Source organism: Neopelma chrysocephalum, unplaced genomic scaffold, assembly GCF_003984885.1.
Source record: "Neopelma chrysocephalum unplaced genomic scaffold, ASM398488v2 Primary Assembly neopelma1_25, whole genome shotgun sequence".
NCBI lineage: Eukaryota > Metazoa > Chordata > Aves > Passeriformes > Pipridae > Neopelma > Neopelma chrysocephalum.
In genome coordinates, this window is record NW_020897694.1 from 46,474,463 (window position 1) to 46,489,400 (window position 14,938).

Genomic DNA, 14,938 nt, shown 5'->3' on the forward strand with positions numbered 1-14,938 from the left:
TTCATCTCCTTTGCCTTGTAATTTGCAAGCTGGCTATGGAGTGCTTTGAGGGAAAGTTTGACACTCCTTTCCCCCAGTGCCCAGGTAAATGACAGACCAGCACAAGGATGAAAAGTAGAGCTGTCTTCCTTTTGAGTTGGAGTTGCTGTAATAAAACACTTTTGAAAAGCAGCTGCTCTTTACATATTTAAGGCATTTGCCCTGTCTGGAGCTCTTTATGAAACTACATCCTTCTGCTCTCCACTGGCACCCAGCTTGTGCCAGTAAGGTTGTTCATAAGAAATCTGTTTTACTTTCTGCGGTATCCTATTTTATCTGTGTTCTGGGTCACCAGAACATTTCTATCTATTTCCTTCTGCAATAATCTAAATAGAGTACTGGTCAGGTGAAAGATCACAGTGATTGTTCAGGTAAGAGAACAGCCAGGAATTGGGGCAAAGGTACAGAAACCCTTTTAGGATGTCAGTAAAGATCCTGAAATCGTCTAGCTGAGATCCTGGCCATGGTCAGCTAATGAGCAACTGGTGATTCACATGTTTCTCCTAATAGTGCCCCATCATTAGTGCAGGGAGTTAATTTGTAAAGCTGTCAAACCTCTATGCTATGTTACCAGCTAAAGATTTCTATTGATCTCTTACTTTCATTTCCTTTAATGAAAATTCATAGCTGTTTGATTTACTTCTAACAGCTGATAAGAACAAGCTGCTAAAGCAGTTCCAATGAAGTGAAAAAAGGCCTGGTGGTGTAGCACTGCAGCTCCTTCACAGTGCAGAAACACTGCCAAGGCAGAGTGAAACCCGAGCGTGACATGTTGATAACATCCTCCCATCAGGTGGTCTTTTCCATTGGCTCTAAAATGTCAAGTCTGACGGAAATGTCTTTGTTAAGCTTTGAATGACCTACTTTTGGGTATCTGGGAATAACCAGGAGCTACCCAAACCACAAGAGTGCATCTAATTTTAGCAGCCCTTCATTTCATGCATGCAAGCTTTTGTTCTGCATCTCCAGGAAGAAAACATTGATTTCTTGCTGAGCCAGAGACAAATCTTATTGGTTTTAAATCAGCCCCTTGTCGAGTCGCAATCACAGTAAAATCACCCCTCTTAAAATTCTTGAGTCTGTAATAGTCATCTGAATTTTGCTTCAAAAACTAATAATGAGCCCATTCTAAAGGATCTACAGTTGCTGGTCTCTGACGAAAATATCTAAACAACCTATGCTGGAGATAGTCTGGGCAGCTGTGTTTTGTATGTTCCCACTTCTCCCTTGTTTTTAATTGACCAATAGTAAAAGGGTCAGCTTCTTTGTCGGAAGTTTCTGAGAGTCTTCTAGGTCAGTTATAAGGTAATCCAGGGAAAGTTAAGGACAAAAAAAAGAGATATTACTGTGTCAGCAGGGTCTCCGAGGACACTGCTAGTGGTGTAGATGGTGGACAAAAGCTCTCTGACACAGTTTGGATAGAAGAAGCACTAAAAAGTATTTGGCCATTGATAGGGATATTAGTGCTGCACAAGGTTGTTTGAAAGGAAGCAAGTCCACATGTGGGTGAAGCACAGGCTCCCTAGCTCACAATTCCTAAATTGGACATTGAACAGTCTTGCTAGGAGGGACAACGTATAATCTCCCTCTTATAATGTCAGAGTCCACTGTAGTGTTAGGCTAAAACACATGTTTAAATCTCACCCACACTGGACAGAAAAAAATACAAGTGGAACTAACACAGAGGATGGTAGAGACTGAGGATTGTGAATGTTTATTTGGGACTTCACAAAACAGAAGAGAAATCAAAGCCACCAAAATACAATGACATAATCACAACAAAACTATTACCATGTTCTCTGGAGCCAGAGAACTTCCCAGTCAATGGGATTAACCATAAAAACAAGCAGTACCTGCTGGCAGCTATAAACGGGGTCAGTGTAGTTTGGGATTGAGTTAAGTATCTGATAATGTGTAGTGTTTCCCTGTGGAGCCCTTTGAGGTTGGCAGTAGGTGCCTCTCATCAGGGGCAAGCCTTGGGCAGCCTGGCTACTGCACATCCCAGCCTTAGCCAGACTTGGCAGGAGAGACAGTGATAATCACTCTAATAGCAAAAGTCAAGCTGTTAAACAATTGAGCCCTTTGCCATGCCATGACAAGAGCACCACTGCCTCAGTCATGTTTAGGAACACAGGAAGGAGCCTCCAGTGGCTCATTCATTCCCATCTGCAAAGCAACATAGAGCCAACCCACTTGGAGGGCTCCCAACCCCCTCTCCTGGAGGCTTTCTTCCCCCTTCCTCCGGCATGTGCTGTGAAGTGCAGGGGGGTATAACCCTTTCAAAAGCCCGTCTTGCTTTTGGGGGGTTGTTATTGCAACAGCTATGGAGTTTGTCTATTCAGCTGTCCTATGGGCTCTTTATGGGATTTGCCTCAACAGTGGGGCAACAGTTGGCATGAGGTTATTGTGCAGTCTCTGAAAACACACCCTTATCTTTTAAGTGTTGCTTTTTGATGTCATTTAACATACTGTTTACAATGTATTTGTGATCCATGTTTGAAGAGGCATGGGCAAAACAGGCAGAAGGTCTACTGCTGCTGGGCCATGAAGCACTTAATGATGTGAGTTGTGTTGAGTTGGTAGAGTTGTCTCATCTCTGAATTTCACAGGTTTTAAAGGACAACTTGGTTCGGCCGTAAAGGTATACAGTTAGGAAAGGTGTTTATGTAAATATTTTTCTGAGGCTCAAGCTGTGGTTTTAGAGGCCCACACTTAGGTTCAGTGTTGGATTTGGACAGGTATTGGTCTGATAATCCACTGAGATCAAGCAGTGAGTGACCAAGAGTGAGGAGGCAACAATTCTAATCCCCAGTTCACAGATCACAGACTGGCAAACTGCATGCGGGGAGGCTGCTGTGCTTCCTGGAAGAAGTAACCTTTGTCTTGAAAAAAAAAGTGAGAAAGTACTTGTACCTGAGCCTCTGAGCTATTTACAGGCTCTGTCTGCTGCTACTTGTTGGGCAATGCATCTTCCACAACCTCTTGATTTCAGGCTGTTTTTTTTCAGCATGGCAAATAAAAGGAAAAATAACTTGAAACAAATATTTCCTGTTCTGTGGTATTGAACAATGAAATTGTAAACCACAGAAGGGACCAGGCTTGATCTAAATGCCTTTGAAGTCAGCAGAGCTCTTTCCACTGATTTCAATGCGCTTTGGGCCAAGGCCACAGGAGGAAGAAAGCAAATGTTTTCTGCCTGAAAAAGGTTTTAACCATTGGCATTCAAAGAGCAATAAAGTCTGATGTGTAAAATGTGTTCCTTTAAATAAAGTAGTCAGAAACTTAGTTAATTTCCATCTGCTTCCTAATAATTTGTCACTATTACAGTAAAAATGAATGTGTTTATAGAACTCGTAATCATACACTGAGAAGAAAAAGCACTTAATGCTGTCATTTGCTTCCTATCTTGCTTCCATTCCATTTTATGCATATCGTATTTCTCACTAATATGATTATGCTGCTTATGCTGCTGGTTATGTTATCACAGATTAAGCACTGTAGATTTCCAGTTGAATTAAACTTCACTGCACTGATGGTGGTTGACAAATATATTGAAATCATTATTTTTCTGTACAGTTTAATCTCTAAAACATCACAGTGGGTTTGGTTTTGTTGTGTCAGTTTTTGCGGATTTTTTTCGTGACTGAGGAGGAATAGGTCAGAGATAGAGAAACTGGGGAGCAAAGAACCCCAGTTCTGGGAGTAGTGTAGGGGATGCCACTCCTACCACAGAGTTAGTCAAGTAGGCTGCATGCAGCAGCTTCACGTGTAAAACCAGCAGTAGTTTTGCCTGCATATTTTGTTTCACACAGTTATTAAATGCAAGGAAAGGAATCTATCTGCCAGCTGCCTACTGCCCAAGGATGAGCAGGCTCATCAGCATGTCAAAAGGCCATACTCAGTCTAGCAGATGACAGCAGCCCATCGGGTGGATGGCCCATGGCTGTGTCGCATCTCGGGCTTTTTGTCATGCAACAGCAAAGCCTGAGCAGCTGAGTTTGCCTGTGCAACAAACCAACCCCATCCAGCTGTGACAAGCCAGAGAGAAGATCCCAAACTGGAGAGCTGCAGAAGATGACAAGATTCTGTTGCCGTGGCCAGGCTGCATTACCTGCACATGAAACAGGTGAATCAGTATTGGCTGGAAGACAGAGCAGGAGAGGATTAAAGGTGATGCAGAAAAGCGAAGGACATGAATTAATGACATTTTTCAGCCTTCTTTAGTGGTGGCAATGACCAGCCATGTCACATGTTACAGGTGAGAAGAATTTTTCGATGAGGCTTCCCATTTCAGGATATTTCTATGAAATAAACTTACCTGTCTTTTAACACCAGGCTTTGAAATGTCCTCCTGCTGTAGGACCAGTGCGTCATTTGGACTTTAGCAGAGTTTAGAATAGGGCTCAAAGAGGAGAAATCAGAATGGAGTTAAGAACATTCTTCCAATTTGTAAGAACCATTGTTTACATTCATGGGAAAACCATGAAGCAAGGCAAACATAATTTTTAAAAATGTGTGTTGTTAAGCATCTGGGATAGCAAACACAGTACTATTTGTACTAAAGTAGGGGTGCTGCCAACCACAGTCCATCAAGAGACCAGTTCAGCTTGAATTTACTCCTTGGAAGCCCTCCTCCTTCGCCCCTATATTTCTTCCCACTGCAGAGCTGCATAAATACAGGAAGAAAAATTTAACAAAGAAGAAAAGATTATGAAATCACTTTGTTCTCTTTCAGATGAGAATTCTGTGTCTTTCTGGCTGTCAGGCAGGGGCATCGTGGTTTCAAGTTGGAAAATCATGTAATCAAAAAGGCAGATTTTCTGAATGGGTATCTTACAGGAAACTGAATTTTCCAGAGGAGTTATCTATATGTTTTGGTAAGTGTTTTAAAGCAATTAGAATAAATGGCATACAGTAAAGCTTTCATATTTTTATAATATGTTAATGATTAACTTACTTCCTACATCTTTGTTGACTTAGTGGGAGAGTGACAAGGAACTGTGAGGTACCTTTTTTGTAGCATAAAAGTCGGACAATTTGCACGGGCATTTTTTTCCACTTTCCTTCTGGAACTTGCTTCATCCAGCTGACACTGCTTCGCAGCCTTAGGCAACTCTCAGACTCACAAAAGTAAGTCCCCTTTTTTTTTAATATGACTTATTTCATGAAGTGCTGATAGGGAACAGATGGGGAGAGATTTAAATATTTGTTTGTTTCCTATAAAGAATGCTTTCCCAACTGGGAATTGAAGAATTAAGTTTTCAAGCATTAAATCATAGGGATATTGCTAAGAAGAGACCTTTGAAATTACTATACTGTTGGGGCTTTTTTAAAACTCCCTTTCTGCTGCAAGACTTACATTAAACAAAGGATTTGGTTAGTAAACCATGTACAGTATAGTCCAATAAAGCTACATCTAGGCTATAAAACTTTACAAAAGCAGGATTTGAATGTTAATTTCAAAATGCATGCAGTGCCTAACAATATCTAAAGCAAGAATATTTACTTAAAACATGAAATAAGTGGAAAATAATGAATTCCTGCTTACATTGGCTGGGAAAAATAATTTTGTGCATATTTTATATAGGAAGAGTTTGTCATGAATTTCCTCTTTAAGGTGGTTACAAGTTGCAGTGGAATTCCTAAAGCAAAACTTTCTTTCAACAGGCAGATGGGTTGCAGACAGGGAGACTCAGACTTCGCTCGTCTATTGGAACATTTCTTAGTGTATTTTATCTTAGCTTTCCTATCATTTACTAAGAAACAAGGATTGCCTCCTATCCTTTTGGAAAGCCCTCCTTTCAACCACCCACCCATTGTCTCTGGAGGAAATCTCATGAACAGGTTGCTGTGTGCAGGTTGTGTGTTCTCCCGTTCCCCCCTTGGCAATAGCTCCTTCCGTGCATTCGGCTCCGGCGATGCTGGTTTCCCCTGACCTGGTGCCCATGCAGCATGTCCAGGCTGACACTCCAGGTGCCCAGAAATTCTTAATTTCTCCTGCAGGCTTCAAGAAGCATTAGTTCCTGTTCTTTTGGGTAGAAGGTGTCACCTCTGGTGACATCTTCCCAAGCCCCGAGGCTGTAGCTCCCAGTGGTGTGTGAGCTCTCTAGGACCTGGGTATGGTTGCCTTAGTTACACTACCTACCCCTCAGAGCTCTTTTCTCTGTGCCAGACACAGAAAGTAAGCAAGGTTTTGGGATCTCTCTGCTTTCTGAAGCTTACTGAAAGGGTGCCATCTCAACACAGCCAGGGTATCTGCCTTGGTTTTCAGGGGCTGTCATTCTTGGAATATCCCTAAACTGTTCTACTTCAGTTCTAAATGGAGCTTCCTTCAAGACAGAAGCAAAACAACCTGTAGAAACTCTGATAATACGGGGTCATCTGGGTCAAACCCACTGCTATCTCACTGCCTACAAACCTGCAACATTTCCTTAGGTAACAAGAGCTTAAGGTGGGCTCAACCACAGAAAAGTGAATTAGGGCTTGAAAAAACAGTGAAGAATATATAGAAATTATTGATTTCTCTTCATCCTACCATCAAAGCAAATCAAATTATTTTCCTGAAGTAAGCAAAGAACTTTTACACAGCTAATTTCAATATATTCATACTTGGTGGAACAGAAATAAAGATTGCTTTGGTTTGCTTGTTTTGAAACACAATGAGTAAGTGGAAGCAGCAGAGTTCATAACACTGGATATCGACATTTGGAGGAAGGGGGTACATAAGGCATGTTATATCTGGAAATGACTTTTCCAGTAATTGCTAGCACTATTAGTTTATCTTTTCTAATTGAAAATAAGTGTGTTAGAAACAGCTGGAACCTAAACACGAGATATCAGGGTTCAAGACTTCATGAATGTCAAGGAGACTGTGTTCAAGGAATGGGCCATAAATGCAGCTAACTCTATTTCTAGGAAACTAGGAACAAAACAATTGCCACTCTGAGTGTTTGATTAAATGTCTTTTGAAGAAACTAGAAATAGACTCTTTTAGCAGCCAATGCTGGCAACTCTTGTGGCCAGGACCACAGCAAGTAAACAACCTTAGACATAAAGCCACACTTCAACCAGAGCTGTGCTGCAACAGGGATGTTAGAAGACTAAAAAATAATTTATGATGTTCTCTTCTAGACACATCCAAACTTAAGGATCTAGGGCATTAGTACAGGCTTTGAGTATCATGTCAAGGATCATGCAATTTGTGTAAGACTTCCACAAATTCATACAACAAGCCCTAGCTCCATCTCACACTTCCCTGCAGCCTCTTTCAATGTCTGAGATCTTGTGCTCAAGGTGTTAATGACTGACCCATCCAACTCTGCCTGGTGCCTCAGGTTCCAGATGGGGGCAGTTACTGCAGAGGGGATGCTGCTGCTGAGGAATGTATTACCCAGCACATACCAGCCTCTAAAGGACCTCTGCTAACTCCCTCCATGCCGCTGAAAGCTGGAGCCATCTGGCTCTTAAACTATCATAGGAAATGATTCATTTAAAGACAAGTCTTGTGGGTGATTGCATGGTTGGGGGCACTCTCTTATGCTATCCTATAAGTTGGGCATCTGTTCCCTGGCACAGGCCCTCATTCCCCTCTGAGGGAGTCTGAGACCCAGTAATGTCATAGGCCCAATAATATTTAAATGCACGGATTAAGAGAATATGCTAGGGTTTTTTTTCCCCTGCATTTGCCTGCAGGGAACAGGTTGCCCAGAGAAACTGTGGACTCCCCATCCCTGGAAATGTTCGAGGCCAGGTTGGATGGGTCTTTGAGCAAGAGGTTTCCCCACCCACAGCAGGGTGTTGGACCTAGATGATCTTTAAGGTCCTTTCCAACCCAAACCATCCTATGATTCTATCTGGCTTTTATTCAGGTCCCTATCTGAAATATATCTGTGAATGAAAGCCCTTCCAAATGAAGGAAATGAAAGATGTACTAGGAGAGAAAATGACTATCAAGTGAAAAGCCTGTAGAAGCAGCTCTCTTTTTTTTGGCTCTTGTGTCTAGACTGACCCCAGAAGCTGCTGGAATGCTTATTGGATTGGACTGAATTGATTTTAAATGAAAATGTGGATGAAATCATGGGACACTGAGAGATGGCACTATAGCCACTTCTCAAAACATTTCTCACTTCTTTGGGTGAAAAGGGTTTTCAGTCATGCTTTTCTTTCACTGACAGAGACACCACGCAGACCTAGCTTGTTCCTCTTGGCGAGATTGCCTTTGTAGGCTGACTCCATCCCATGAAGTGGCTTGTGTGCAGACTTGGAATGCTGAAATCTACAGCTTTGAGTGAGCTGCCAAATCAAGAACCACATGGCAGTGACACCAACTGATTACTCAGAGGACCTCCTGTAGCTGACTGAATATGAGTTCATTTGCCTTACGACTTTTCGTATAGCGATACTGTTGCATCATGGTATTATTCAGACCACATAGGTAATCTTACTACACAAATTAAATTAATTCAAAATATTTATAGAATTACTGAAGCATGAAACCAGACAACAGATTATGCTGTCTGTGTTAGCACAGCCTGCCATATGATCTGGGATTTGAACTGTATTTTATCCAATATAGCTCTAAACTTTCCGAAGTTTCACATTTTTTCTCTCAGAAAGCTGGAAAGGGCATTTGCTCAGGGACCAAAAGGTTTAATTTAATTTTTTTTTTCTTTTGGTGGGTGACAAGTTGGTGGCAGATCAAATTCTTCCTTTCCAAAGGGGATGCCTCTGTCTTTGCAATCTACAGGAACGGCACTGCTGGTGTTTTAGCCAAGTTCAACACCTGCATCACCCACCTCCTGTGGATGAAAACTTGCAGAGTGTCACCCCCAAGGTGTGACCTTTTCCAGGGTCCAGCTGAGACAAAAACTTTGTCCATGGCTTCGAACGGACCTTACAAAGCCCTGACTCAGGTGCTGCTGTTCACCCCAGCCTTGCCAAGGGCCCTGTTGCTCTTCTCGCTACAACCTCCCTTCCTCCCTTCTTCTCACCCTCCCTTCCTTCCTCCTTCCCTCCCTTCGTCCTTCCCTACCTTCTTGAGGTCTCAGCAAGGGAGCCTCTAGGACGGGTGAAATCCTGGAGGGAGACGCCCTCTGCAGCTCGCTCACGGTTTTACTTCGCATCTGCAAGCAAAATGTCTTTTTTGGAAATACTTGACACACTAGTCCTGAAAAATCAACGTATCTTGCTACACCTGGGGGAAAACGAGTTTCCCTGATCCTCGTTGCTGAAGGTTTTCTTTAAAAACAATGCTTCTGGTGCTGTTCTCTTTTGGTGATATCAGCAAAACCTAGAGTATGTTTATTAATATTCATAGTGATAGACACTGTAATCAGGAACTGATTTGCTTTAATTTTGACGTTTTCATATGGCAAGAAAAATCCTGTAACTATTTTACCTTGATATTTTGTTCCTTATTTTCTTGCTGAATCTTAATATCAGGAGGTAGTAAATATAGGCTTCTGTTTGATATTCCAAAACAGGCAAGTATGAGAACTATAACTCAATTTCATCATCGATCTCAAAAGTACTTCTTTTGAACCTTGTTCTTTCTCTAAGTCAGTGATACCAGGTTAGATCAAATAAGCTCCAGTGGGCAGGGTGTGGAGGAATGAGCCAAAATGAATCATGCAATTTTTTGTGTGTCTAGACATTTGATAATTCACCTAAAGCCCATCTTTGTTAGCTTGTTGTTCTCCAATGTTTTCAGAACTTTTGTATAAACCTTGAATTCTTTCATCTTGCGTTTGCTTGTTCTGTGGGGTTTTTTTTGTGAATCTTAAAGGAAAAAGTACTTTTTCTATTTTTTAATTTTGTAATTCAACTCTGGAGACAATTCTAAGTGTCTTAGCATGTGAAGATTTGATAGGGGGCTCAGAATCACAGATACAATCTCATTTAATTTTGTGAGCAGGCAGGTGGGTACATTCAATCAATGAAGTTACACACTGATAACATACTCTGAAAAGCTTTTGATGACAGGGATTCACCTGGTGACCTGTGTTTTATGACCTTGATACCAGCAAGTTGTTTAAATGAATGTTTGTGATGTACACGAGAAGTATTACAGACATATAGGCTCTGCACAAAGTGGTGTTTTCATATGGTTCAGGTTTAGCAACTGTGGGCTCAGCTGATTCCAACAGAAGCAGAAGGGAGCCAGCATGGGACTCCCTTGCTCATGCTCATTTCTGTCTCCTACCTTCCCATCACTGGACAGCAACAGAAAAGATGCTATATTGATGTGGAACTGGGACAGAAAGAAAACCGTTCATAATATCCTGTGGGGTTACTGTGCTCTGTGTCTGGTAACAATAGTTAATTAGAAAGGGGAGTTTATAATCACTTTGTAAATAGCACAGCAAATATAGAAAGTATTTATAAATTGGTTTCGGTTTAAGTAGGTAAAAATACAGGAGACTCTTCCAGAGAAATTTCCTCCATGCCAGAGAGGATTAAATGTACACTTGTAATAATGGAGACTAATATGTCCCACAGGAAATCAGTCCTATTGGAGATACACAGGTGAACTGGGAGGCCGAAATGATAAAATTGCAGATGTTGCTGTGTTTGGCTGGCGTCAAAAATCACTCTGTCCCATCCTCTTATTGCTGGCATCAGCTTCAGGACTGAAGTAAGTATGTAGTGAGCACTGGTATAAGAAGATGGACACTGTTTGCCTAAGGCCATATTGTTATGAAGACATTTTTTATTTAAGATTTCCACAGATGGATTTTTGCAACTAGATTGTATCATCTACTGAATCTGTTCAGTTTAAGATCAGTAAATAGAAAAGTTGTTGCTTTAGTAACAACACATTGTTGCAGATCTATCTTATTATTAGACTTGACTTGGTACAATATTTCTTCAGTCTTGAACGAAATAGCAGCAGAAGTAAAGGTATTTTAAATAACTTAGAAAATATAGAGATTCCTAGAACCTTTCAGATCTACATTATAAATTCAAGGTCACATCTTCTCTGATCACAGATCATTCATATAATTATCCAGACGGTTGTGCAAAAGATGTGGGAAATTACCAGGTTTGGTTTTTTTAAATAGAATAAAAGCCTAATTCATATTCAGAATGTACAGTCAGCAAACAAAGCTTAAATCTTTTGGTAGACGAAATAAATAAAATATTTTCCACCACAGTCTTTGGATGATTCGAGCTGGGGAAGCTGGGCAGATTATGAACTAGTAGGATTTGCAAAGGTGAAACACTAGAGAAATCTTGGCTAAAGTTTGAGGGTGTGAAAGCAATGGCAGCACATCCAGGCTCCAGCCCCTGCACAGAGCATTATGTTTCTGATTAATTCAAGTGTTTCTGCTAATTCATGGTTAAATAATCTAAAAATGGTCAAAGTTCAGTGATCATTATTAGACTTTGTGGTCTAGATTTGCTCATGCCTCTGAACTGTGGTATTTTCTGTCTAACACCAGTCCCAGCAACTCTTGGTAAGGGCAGCACAAAAGCTGAAGTCTGTTCGGTTTGGGCTGCTGCACCAAAACCACAGCTGCCAGGAGAGAAGATCACAGATTCTGTGACTGTTTTGTAGGATCTCTTGCAACAGCCAGGGACCTGAGGATTTTGTCTGATTTAGTTTCTGCCAGCCTTCTCTAGGGCTCCTGATTATATGTAACATGTATAAGGATCTTTGAGCATAATGGTTAATTAACAAAGAAGAAAATAAGTTGGAAAAATACATGAATTTTCTTTTTGTGAATCTAAAAAGGAGATTGTAAGGGGAGCTAATCAGAGACCCTTTCTGCTCCATGGGATATGATGACATATACAGAATTAAAACAAATATGTTATTTGTCCATGGAAATTAAATTTCAACAGTTCATTACAGTTAGGGAAAGATGACTACCATCCTCCCTCCACACACACATTGTCTTCTGATCGTTCTTTTTCACTGACGGGTTCACCTATTCACCCAAATAATAATCGCCTTTGTAATTTTATTTTTTTTTCTTTTCAGTGCCTCTCTCTCTTCACATGGCAACAGAGCAGTGCCTGCAACAGAGCAGAAGACCTCCAGAGGATGAACTCCCTGGTCAGTGCCTCGCACCTCCAGCTCACTGCCTTCGCTCTGGGTACAGTAGGCTGGATCTTGTGCACCGTTTCAATGGGAATGGTGGAATGGAGAGTGTGGCACGTGGACAACACCACCATCATCTCCTCTGGTGTTGCCTGGGTGGGGATTTGGAAAGTCTGCTTCATCAGTTACCTTCACGTCTCGCCTGGCTATAGAGAACAGTTCTGCCATAAATTCAGTGGCTACGAGTCCTTCATGCCCCATGAAATTTATGCTGCTCAGGGTCTCCTGTTGATCGCCATGTTCATGGGCTTGCTGGGACTGGCTGCTACAATATTTGCTCTGAGAAATGTGTATATGGGAATCACTCACAAGACTCTTATTACCCCTTTCTTCCTGGTAGGTGGCTTCTTCTACATATTTGCTGGTCTGTGTGTCCTGATTCCTGTGAGCTGGAATTTCTATTCTGTAACGCACAACCGGAGCATTGCTTTTCCTCCTTCTTATTACATGCCCTCCAGCCCAGTGGCTCAGGAAGCTGGTGCTGCAATTCCTGTTGGGATTGTGGCTGTCATCCTCCTGCTGCTAAGTGGGACTTTTTCTCTCTCATACAGATTTCCAGGGACCACAAACACTATAACAAAATCCTGGCAGGACAAATCCCCCGTGCTATTTCAGAACAAGAGCATAGTCAAGAGATAAGGACAGCAGGACGAGTGGTTGTATAGTTAAGGAACTGCAGAATTTAATTTTATTCTATAGTAGCTATTTTCTTACCTGAACCAGTTGAGTTACCATCTTAATGGTCACATATGACCAGAGGTTCGTCTTTGAGATAACTGCTGTTGAGCAGCAACTGTGATTAAATTTTGCCAGTTGATCTCTTTTGTATGTACAAACACTACTGATTAATTTTTTTTTTGTGTGTGTAAACTATTACATGCTCAAGGAGCTGGCTCTGAATGAAATGTCTTGTTACAAAAATGTGAAATAACATATATTAAATGTGAATTTGTTTCCTTGTTTGTACTAAGGTCTTTTGTCCATTATTTAATTAGAGCTGTAGTAAAGTATGTTTTGTGACAAGTCAAGACTTTTAAAACCAATAATATGAGTGTCATCATGGTTATGTCAAATGACTCTTCCCTGAATTGTCTAACAAATGTCTTGCCAGTTTCTCCTCTTCCTCTAGGGCACATAAAGGGCTGTGTCTTTATTGCTTCTGTTTTTCTTTCAAGCTGTTTGCATTTTATGTTGCAACATGTTTGCCTGTGGGGAAGGTGCGCTCTTAGTTCCTAACTTAGGCAGAGCCAAAAAGTCTGCAAGTGTTTGCTTCTTCATCAGACACTTCACTGAATCCAAAGGTATTGCAAAAGACAGAAACAACTTCTACAAGTTATTACAAAACTGATGTCAAAACCAGGAATATTCAGTGCAACTTTCAGGGTATGATTCATCTGATGTAGACATCTATATCTAAACCAGTCACTTCAGGCTCTGTTTATAAGCAATGTAGAGACAAAGCCTTGAATTTTCAAGATGTAGATGCCTTGAATGGTTGGGAGATGACAAGCTCCCTAAAAACCTGTTTCTCTTAGCCCATTATAATGGTTGTAATAACCAGAGTTGCTAACTCTGGCATATACAACCAAACTTCACCTGAGCAAAAAAGAGAAAGAGAAATGTCCCAAATGCTGCAATAAGAACAAATTAAAAAAAATAAAAATTCAGAGATTGGGAGGAATGAGCAAACAGGGTTGACAAACTGATGATCTCTTGAAAGAGGTCCTCAAAAGGTTATTACATTTTTAAAGAAATGCAACAGGGATCTAGAGTAATTTAGTTTTACTCTTTTAATTGTCCTGCATTTTTTAAAATACTCATGGATTCAGAGAAAGAAAATTTAACAAAAATATAATAATTCTTGTGCATTGCAAGACAAGGTAAAATGCCAGCAACCTGGATCGTCTTGCTGGTGGCTGTTACTATCCCAAGTTGTCCTAGTAGTTTAATTTTTCCTACACATCTTCCACATGGTCTTGACTTTTCTGAACTGTCTGACTATGTAGAAACTCCACAGCACCTTCATTTCCTCTCCAGTCTCTTCTGAAACGGCAGCTTATGTCATCACTGGTAATTTTTTCATTGCTGCAAGAATTTATCTTTTCGCTGTTTACAATGCTGTAAAGCACTTTCAAGTGGTGTTTCAATGAAGACAGTTTAATAGCTTGTTTATTATATATTGTTTCCAGTTTGATTTCTAATGTACAGCCTTTATGATGTTGGTAGGTTTTGGTTTTAAAGGTGCAAATCAGTTGAACTGTTATCTCTTCCCACAGGGCCTACAATAATATTAGATTATATCGTATTGTGGTTGTAAGGAAAAAAGAGACCTATCCATGTGTTTGTGCCAGCGTTTCCCCACACTGGTAAACTACCAATATTCCCTGTCAAGGAATTAGAACTTTAACAGAAAATTACTGATTCTTCAACTCTGGTTAAGTTAACGTATGCACAGAAATATCAACAACCCCAACTGTATTTCTTAGCTCTATTCGCTAAACTATTGGATTTAATTTACATATATTCTTCTTGGCTAAGGAAAAAAAAGGAACAAACATCATCATATACATGCCAAGTTTCTGTGTTCCTGCTGCTGCTATTTCCACTGGAGATTATGTTCACCTTTCCTGATGTGTGGATATGGAACACTGGTAGTATGTCAAATACAGGCTAGATAGTGAGGAAATTCCTCAGTTAAACACTGGAATACATTACCTAAGGAGATATGTGGGGTTTAAAATAAAGTTTTGTCAAAAAAAGTTTAGGCAAATAGTACATGAAGACTGTAGGTGTGAG

General features: G+C 40.7%; 1 protein-coding gene across 1 annotated transcript; it reads left to right on the forward strand.

The window, feature by feature from the left end:
* Positions 1-4,731: 4,731 nt before the first annotated feature.
* CLDN34 (claudin 34) lies at positions 4,732-13,038 on the forward strand. The gene is made up of 4 exons (XM_027675233.1): positions 4,732-4,916; positions 5,020-5,169; positions 10,537-10,672; positions 12,023-13,038. Exon 4 carries the CDS (start codon positions 12,086-12,088, stop codon positions 12,779-12,781), a length of 696 nt encoding a protein of 231 aa, XP_027531034.1. The 5' UTR covers positions 4,732-4,916; positions 5,020-5,169; positions 10,537-10,672; positions 12,023-12,085; the 3' UTR covers positions 12,782-13,038.
* The last annotated feature ends 1,900 nt before the right edge of the window (positions 13,039-14,938 follow it).

Coding starts and splice junctions, on each gene's coding strand:
- CLDN34 (XM_027675233.1), top strand. CDS start 12,086: ATGAACTCCCTGGTCAGTGCCTCGCACCTCCAGCTCACTGCCTTCGCT.